A 9,457-nucleotide genomic window follows, 5' to 3' on the forward strand; every position below is an offset into this window, starting at 1 on the left:
AAAATCCATGACAGGTTGTCAGTTAACAATTCTCTGATTTTTGTTGGATTTCCGTTGTACTGTATTTTTATGGCAGACTGGCTGGAAGGCCAGAACAGTACATCCTTTTTGTCTTTATCAACTTTCACTTGATATCTCTAAGTAACTTGTCTAAACAGTGGACCCTTATCTTGTAATTGTATCAAAAACAAACCAGTAGTACTGCTTACTGCCTCAGTCCATCCATCAAGTGCTCATCCATTAAAGTTTAACGAGCCACGTAATGACCCACTTAGTGACCCATGTAATGAAAATGTAAACTCAATGGATGTATAGTTTCAGAGGATGTGAACTCAAGAAATAGTTAACTCAAAGGATGTATAGTTTCAGAGTTTGATCACCAAATTGTTGATCAAACTCGGAAGTTCTTTCACGGAGCTTTCTCATAATGTAAACTTTGCGACTGGTTGCATTCTTCACCACAACTTTCTCTTTTTCTTTGATCGCAGTGCCTTTGACATTGAACAATCCGAGTCGCAAAGACAAGATAACAGAAGAGAACATTCCAGGCTGGGTCAAGGCTGCAGCTAAGCTCTTGAACTCCGGGTGTGAAGGAGCGGACTGGCTAGCGCTGGCAACTAAACTCGGTAGGTTCCTCATGGCAGTGGGGCACACCTCAAAGTCTTATCATGGGCGGGACAACACTCGGCACTAATGTCTGATTGGTGCAAATATTTTTTTGTCAGATATAAAAGACTCTTGCTCTTTAATTTTCTTCTCTAGTGCTAAGGATACTGTTTTCAAAAACTCCTTGAAATCTATAACTCAAGGGGTTACCAAAAGGGGAAATGCCATTATTTCAAGCTAAGATCTCGACAATAGTTTTCATACCTTTATTTATTTATTTATTTCCTCAAAACCTCCAAAAATGGAGAAGATAAAAAAGATTTATAAAAATTACACCAAAAATACAAAATAAGGGACATAAACACGCAAATAAAGAAATAGGATAACCCTGACACTCTCGGACGACCCCCATACCATCCTGACAAAGTATCAAACAAAAGGATTGTCAGAACGATCTGAGTAGCAGACCGAGAGTATCAAGGTTATCATATTCAAGAAACTGATTACGAAACAAAACTGTTTTTACACTATCACAAATACCATGGTAGCTGTGACTCTCACCCCTCTATAAAAATTTTTAAATTATTTTTTAATTATTATAAATTTGCTTGATAACGGGTGGTCGCTTTGGCGTAGTGGTATCTTTCTTTACCTTCCACCTCTAGGACCCTGGTTTGAATCCCACTGGGGGCACTATGTGGATTGGGTTTTCAGTCCCTACCTGACAGCGTGGGTTTCCCTGGAATAAATCTTTGGTTTTGTTCCTCCCACATCCCTTTAGCTTAAAATAACTGGCCGTCACTCGAACATACAACCACTTATGCAGTCGACGCATCGTCCATGGGCCAAAGTGTATATAAAACTCGGATATGTATGCTTCCCGTAGTTATTTGAATTTTACCGTGTGTCTCATTTCCAAGCACTTGGCTTCTACTGTATATTCAGCACTAGTTCAAAGGGCTATTTAATTGAGCCGCATGGAAAAAAGTTGGTAAAGTTGTATTCATTTGATAAGTTTCTTATGGAATCTTCTTCCAGGTTACAAGAAAGCCAAGATCCAAAAGTTTCAGGACGAGCTCAACCCGGCCCTAATCCTTATACTGGATTGGATCCAGAATAGCGGTAACACAGCGCTATCCCTGGAGATGATGATCTCATACCTAGAACAGATGCAGCGTGAGGATGTCATTGATGTTATACAGAAAGGTCAAGGTCAGTGCAATCTTTGTCTGTGTTAGCCTCGCTCACTAAAACACCCCATCATGCCCATTCCCTCTCCAGCAATCCACCCTTTCAGCACCCCAACCCCCTCCAGCAACCCACCCTTTCATCAACCCATTCCCTTCCATCACCCAACCCCCTCTTGCACCCCACCCTTTCAGCACTCTTTTCCTCTCCAGCACCCAACCCCTTCCAGCACCACACTCCCCTCTGCACACAACCCTCTCTAGCACCCATTCCAATTCAGCACCCAACCCCCTTCAGTACCCCACCCTTTCAGCGCCCCTTTTCCCTCTGCACCCATTCCCCCTCCCCAGCACCCATTCCCCTCCAGCACCCCACCCTTGCAGCACCCCATCCCCATTCCCGTCTGTACCCCCTCCCTCTCTCCAGCACCCAACCCCTCCAGCACCCCTTCTCCCCCTGTACCCAACCCCTCCAACACCCAACCCTTCCATCCTGGCATTCCCCTCCAGCAACCAACCCCTTCCAGCACACCCTTCCAACCCAGCACCCAAACCCTCAAATCCATGGATTTCAATATATCTTTATTGTTTCTTGTCCATCAGAGTCTAATACTCCAGCACCCGTAGTGTTCATCAGCTACAACTGGAGTATCCAAGAAGAGGTCTGCCTAATGAGAGACCACCTAGAGAGGGCGGGCTTTCCCTGCTGGATGGACATTGGTCAGATGGGCGGAGGAGACGCCTTGTACTCCAAGATCTACGAGGGGATACGCAATGCTAAGGTACAGGATTTTTACTTTTTTGCTTTTTGATATGGAGTGGTAAAAAGGCTATTTTTGTAAAAACAAGCACCCATTCTTGGGCAGTGATAAAAATAACAAATATAAAGAATGTATTTCCACCTTCAGGAGAAAGTTTTTAAGTGCTCAGAAGAACAAAAAGAAAATAACATATACGATGGATTGAACATTAATTTTGATGGTGGTAGCTTTTTTTTTACGTCCAGCAAACAGAAACATACACTCACCATATTGTCAATGTTTTCATAAAGAGGCAATTTTGCCCCTGCAGCAAATGTTTCATGTTGAGGTTAAACGATTTTTGAAATCATTGTTTCAGATCTGTTTGCCATTTAAACGGTGAATTTTTGCCAAGCATGAAAGTGGAGATCCTAAACCATGCAAAAATTTTTGTACAAGAATGGATTTCCTCCCTGCAGATTTTCAAAATCCTACTAGTATAAACCTACTTGTAATTGTCAGTCCCGCCTTAAAGCGCCCCCTCTTTTTTTTTCTTTTTTTTCCAGTGGGTTGGGTGTTTTTTTGCTGTGGGGTGGGTTTCAGGGGACATTTCTTGTGGCAGGACGACTTTGTAGAGGTGCTGGTCACCTGTTCCTCCTCGCCACTCACTGGCTTGTTTTTTTTTTAGCTATTTCGATTCTTTATTTATTTTTCGTATCGATTTGTATTTCTATATTTTTATGCCGGTGTAAAGTCTAATAAAACTAAAACTAAACTAAAACTGAAAAGGCCTGTAGTCCTGAGCTATGTGGTCTAACTGATTTTACTCAATTCCAACCCATTGTAGCCAGACTGAGGCTGGACAAAATAATAGTCTGGTGCCAAACGAATGTTAGCATTCGTTATTGTTATTGGAAACAGGGAACATGACCAAGATACTGTTATTGGAAACAGGGAACATGACCAAGATGGTGACAGCGTGATAAAGGTCTATTATCTGTTCTTACTAATCACTGTGTTTGTCTATACCCATCTCTAGGCTATCATCGTGTGTGTGACTCCGCAGTACGTCCTCTCAGAGAGCTGTAATCGTGAGGTATGCCTCGCCGACCTCCTCAAGAAACCCATCATTCCGGTCATGTTCAGCAAAGTTCCCTGGCCTCCTCCGGGGGGTCTAGCTCTCATCCTCTCAAGGCTGATCTATGTGGACATACACGGTAAGTTTTTCTCAACTTCGGCTTTGCGGGGATTTACTTAAACACTAACTGCGGCTTAGGCACTGGACGCTATTGGTAGTTACTCAAATAATTGTTTGCATAAAAACAGAGCTGTTGATAGTATAAAACACTGCGAGAAATGGCTGCCTCTATAATGGGATTGTTTTTGAGAAAAAGGTAAGTTTTCACTCGGATAATAAAATACTTCAGGCCTGAAGCCTTTCATTATTTTCTTGCAACTTCGATGACCAACTGACTTTAAATTTTCACAGGTTTGTTATTTTATTCATATGTTGTAACACACCAAGTGAGAATAGTGGGCTTTGATAGTAACAAAAGGTGTCCAGTGCCTTTTTTATTACTATTTTTCTCATCTCTGTATCAATAAAGGGGTCGGAGGCCATGGCGGGTCAGGTCGCAACGCCGATATCGAGACCAAATACAACGATATCATTAATCAGATTGGACCGTACGCCAATCCCATCAATCCAAAGCCTATCCTACAGACCGACCGGGTGTCGTCGGGTCATCTGACGGTGGAAACGCCCTCGCTGAACGGCTCCCAGGAGTCACACCCGTCATTACCGACCCCGCCCATCCAGCGAGACACCGAGTCGGTGCAAGGGGAGATAAGGCAAGCACCACGGGCGGCTGTGACTAAGTGCGTGGTCTGCTCGATTCTTTAACGTCAAGGATGCTGGTCATTCTGATGTCAGTTGGAGAAGAACATTTTTTTCTTTGAGTGCAATGGAGCTGATTACCTGAAATCTTGTTTATTTTGGTAAGCAGAGGTTATTTGTTAAGCGGAATTATAGCTAGTAATCAGCCACATGTGGTGGTTAGTACAGGGCCCAATTTCACGGTTCTGCTTATCGTAAGCACAGAATCAGCGCTTACGGAAACAGGGAATTCACGGGTTGGTGGCGAATTTTGGCTTCTGCGCGTGTGTACTCCTCATTACTAGGCATTCTACGCTTAAAAGGCTAGCGCAGAAGTTTGGCGCTTGCATGTAAGCGAGGAAACGTGATTGTAAGCACAGAATTTGGCCGAAAGCAGAGCCATGAAGTTGGGCCCAGATTGGCTGGTAATCAGGAGTAGATTCTGCCAATCAGGTTATACTGCTGGCAACTCTACTAAGCATTTTCACAGAAAAAATCCGATACATGTACCTTATGTTGCCTATGGAAATTGGGTTGATACAATGTAACTGGATGCTTGGTTTTTTTTTTTCATTTTTTGTTTTTAGATTGGTTTGATAGTGTATATTTTTTTCGTCAGTTCTTCTGGTGCAATACATTATTATGGAGATAATTTAATAAGAAACTGTGTGTTTCAAACCCTAGAGACTGTCTTTTTATGAAATTTTCTATCTATCAGCGACCTGCAACTGTAGAGCGTACCACACTTTCCTCTCCATTTGCATACTACTTACATATCATTTGCATGTACAACTCTATCATTTGCACTTGATTTTGGATCCTTGTGGGCTTTCATTGCGAATGTTTTTTTGTTTTATTTTTAAATCTGCTTAGCAGAAAAAAATCATGCTTATTGAAGCAAAAACAAAAGGGAACCAGTGAGGAAGCAAAAGTGTTACTTAAGCATTTTAAGGTTTGTAACTGTTTTCTGCTGAGCAGAAAGTTTAGACTTATCATCTTCCCCTTTTTTGTGTTGGTGGGGGGGGGGGTGTGAGTTGTCCCTGCAAAACTTGTGTTTTTAAAACTTTGAAATTCATGGAGATAAATACCGCCTCAAATTGGTGTTTTAGGCGGAAATTGGTGTTTTAGGCTGAAAGTTTGAGAATGGTACACATACGCGCTGGACGCTGGCAAAGTTAATTCGTTGGATGGAATGAAAATAAAACATGGTAAAGGGGGGGGGGGGGAAATTGCTTAGTCATTTAACACAAACACTTTTTAAAGAGCTGTTACTGGTAAAATACAGCTGGAGATATTGAGGATTTAGACAAATGGTTTTAAATGATGGTGTGAAATAATTTCAGAGTTGTAGAAGAAAACAATAATGTCTGATCATGCCTGACCAATTGTGTTTATAAAAAAAAGAAATTAATATTCTATGAGCAAGAGGAATCAACAAAATCATAGGTGACTTTTTAAGCCATCTGTGGCTTGTTCAAAGAGCCCACAGCAGCCGTAGCCAAAGGCACTTGGTAAAGTGGGACACCTGGTGTTTACCCCATGGGAGGCCATATAGCCAGCCTGAACATTTGATGTCATGCCCCAGGCCTTGTGAATGATGCCTGGGCCAAAGAAGGAAATACTGCTTGAAAAACTTCTTTGCTAAGCAAAAATTTAATGGGCCACCAGGCCCAACAATGTCAACTTTAAGAAATTTTGGCTGGTTACCTGTTTATGTTAAGCAATACTTAAGCAATGATTAGCATGTGTTGGTGGTTACAGGCTTGTTGAAAGTGGGCCATGGCAGTTTCCTGCCAGGGTACCGGCTTTTAGAACCTTGTCAAATGTACATTTACCTTTGACCTTGCATGCCATAATACTGTGTATGAACCATGCACACACTTTTGTCTATCAATATTGGGCAATATTATTGAAAAACCAATTTCATTTTGAAGACTGAAGTATCATTTTTTAAAGTTCTTTCTGTGTGGACCTGTTTATAGTGATAATATTTATATGCCTGACAAGGCTTGTAATAGACCGATCCATTAGGCTTCACCAACGGCGCACGTATGATCAAGAAATGTGCGCCTCTCCAATGCCTTTCTGCACAACTCTGCCGCAGGCGCCAAGCATATGCACATGCATGGCGGACCTTAATTTGTCGCACTTATGGTTGCGATATGGGTTGTGACTGGTCAATACCTTATGGATTGGTCTATAAGCCTTTTTGAGGTATGGCGAACGTGATACGCGCACTACACACGGCGCGACTGATGCCACGCTCACAATGTTGGTGGTCATTAGGTTTACGTGTAAACGCCGCGTCGCCTAAAATGCGCACTTCACTGAATAACATACGTTCTATTTCTATGGTCAATTTTATCATGCACAAATTTACCACAACTTTACAGTGTTGTAGCATTGTGTCCGCCATATCTCAAAAAGGCTTATTGCTTTTCTCTGCACAGAACTGAAAATGTCTTTTCACTGCGAGTACTGAATTTTTACCTTTAAAGATGAACACTCCCTTGTGCAAATTCTCGGTGGCGCTCAATATTGCGATAAGCTACATGTAGACACCACTTTTTAATAGAAAGATGTGCCTTTTATTGTAAATAGATATGCATATATATAAATATTAATATTATACCACTGTGCAATGGATGTTTTCTTGGTGTGAACTATTAGTATTAAAGTATTAAAACTTAAAAGTCATCTGAATATTTTCTAGTGCCCGATTGCAAGGCGACGTTCATTTCAGGCCAGAACTTTAGTTGGTATGTTGTAAGTAATGTGAGAAACGATTCATTATGTATATTGTTTCTCAGAAAAAGAACTATTTATTTTTTTATAATCAAGTTCAAATTCATAAAAACGTTAAGTTAAAAACATATACATAGAACACTCTAGATTGCAGAGAAACCATATAGAACACCCCAGATTGCAGATTAGGGCTTTTCAAACTAAAGATAAATGTATGTACATTAAGCAGGCTTTTACGTTTTGGGATCACAGTTCAGGTTTTTTTTCAACGGTTTTTTACATCCCTGCTTAAAGATTGATGCACACTTAAGATGAAGTCTCCTGAATTTCAAAAATCTACTCTGCGGTAGCAGAATATTAAGCAAGACAACAAGTCCTCAAAAGAATATAAAATACCCAGTAAAAAGCTACACACATGGTGTTACAGCTAACCAGATTACATATTGATACCTCACCTTGCAATGCCTCAAATCCCATTTAAGATGAATTTAATTAACTTTTGAAAATTTGCCCCCACTAGAAAATTTTCAGATGACTACTACACATGAAGTTCTTCAACAAAAGAACAAATGTATGGTGCTGTGTATAAATAATGTACTATTTTTCTTGAGTTGTGTTAGGTTTAGTTTTGACTGTGTGAATTTGTTTTGATTGGAAATGCCTTCATTGTCACTGTGAGATAGTTTGCTTAAATTCTGCCTTGTAGTTATTTACGGCTAGGAATATTGGGTAGTTGTCATTATTTAAAAGGGATCAAAATAGCTGTTTCAAATAATACTAAATTAATTTTTTTTTTAACCTCTTCACATCGATATTATGAAAGTGTTCCATGCCCACCCAAGTTATTATTTTTCATCAAAACTTTTTTTGAGATGTTTCTTGAGTAATCATTCTCCTTTGAAAATATCTTTGCCACAATGATACCCTGTCTTGGCATATGAAAGACAACAAAGGTTCTTGAATTTAGCACCAGGATTGATGTTACCTTTTGAGAAATATGAGTAAATTGCAAAACAAGGTGAGTTCACCTTGTTTTGCAATTTTTTGCTCAACAGCTTTCTGAATTCGGTCCCTGTTTTTATGAATCCACCATTTTTGGTGCATTTTTGCTCTAGGCAGAATCCTCAACTGAAGGTATTGAATAATTGCTTTAGTTTGGTTGTGCCGGAAAAGTTTGGGTTGACATTTTTCATTTGGCTAAAAAATGACAAGTGCCTTGTAAAAGTGTATAGCAATTTGTGAAACATATGCTATGGTAGTTTTATCATGTTTTTTTGATTTGTTTGTAGAGATAGTTTGAAAAGTAGAAAGCGTATTTTTTTTATCAGTTGACAATGTCAGAATAGACTTGTGCAAGTCATTTCAGTGTCTGTTGGGGAATTTGGAAACAAATAATGAGGTACTTGTTTAGGATAAAACCAACCATGTTTTTGTGTTTTGTGCTCAGTTGAATCACTGAAATAACATGCGGCTACTGCCTGCCAGGGTTGCTGTTTCAGAATTCAATTTTTCTTGTAATAATTGGTTAGCATTAATGTAATGCTGCATGGCCTCAATTGTGTACTGTATTGCACACATGGACGTTGACATCTTAAATGCTGCAACCAATAATTATTGTGAAGATGCGTTAGGCAAACACAATGTAGGGAGATGAAAATTATTTTCAGGAAATTCCTTTACTCATATTTTAAAAAACTACAACACCCCAGCAAGTAATATCTTATAAGAATTTCAAGCTTTCTACCGTCATTATCTTTACACCATTTAAGTTTGATATACATCTGTGGATGTTTGTGTTTTGTGTTGAACAAAAAATACCCAAACCCTTCAAAAAAAGTGACATGAAATGAGAGTGCAGAAATGACTTGAGCAAGTCTACTTAATTAATGTTTTTAAATGTACATAGTGTTTATAAAATGTTATAATTTAACTATATGAATGTATATACATACATGTATTATACATCAGTGTGTGGTTTTAATTGGAGAAAAGGGCTAAGAGACTACCGTCCAAGCAAAATAACTCAATTTTGATTTGTTTAAAATAGTTTGATTCTTAAGAATTTAACCCTAGGGGAGATTGGAACATAAGGAAAGAAATTGTTTCCTTCAAGTGTTTGTGTTTGATAAATACATGTATACATAATTTAATATTCAGCCTTTCTAGGATCTTTTGTGTTTTGTTGTTTTTCCTTGTTTTTCAGAGAAAATGGTTTTTTTTTTTACTGCCTTGTGAACTTTTTCAAGAACAAAATTGATGAGTTCACAAGGGAACATTTTCTGGAAAAATATGATAGGTTCACA

At 39.4% G+C, this 9,457-nt stretch overlaps 1 protein-coding gene across 1 annotated transcript in view; it reads left to right on the top strand.

The window, feature by feature from the left end:
* LOC139945846 (uncharacterized) overlaps positions 1-9,304 on the top strand; it is a 42,511-nt gene extending 33,207 nt beyond the window's left edge. Inside the window, exons 17-21 of the mRNA XM_071943333.1 lie at positions 489-626; positions 1,645-1,818; positions 2,397-2,575; positions 3,573-3,750; positions 4,141-9,304. Of these exons, the coding sequence (XP_071799434.1) occupies positions 489-626; positions 1,645-1,818; positions 2,397-2,575; positions 3,573-3,750; positions 4,141-4,436 (965 nt within the window). The 3' untranslated portion in view covers positions 4,437-9,304. The remainder of the gene's footprint in view (positions 1-488; positions 627-1,644; positions 1,819-2,396; positions 2,576-3,572; positions 3,751-4,140) is intronic.
* The last annotated feature ends 153 nt before the right edge of the window (positions 9,305-9,457 follow it).

Source organism: Asterias amurensis, chromosome 13, assembly GCF_032118995.1.
Source record: "Asterias amurensis chromosome 13, ASM3211899v1".
Lineage (NCBI taxonomy): Eukaryota > Metazoa > Echinodermata > Asteroidea > Forcipulatida > Asteriidae > Asterias > Asterias amurensis.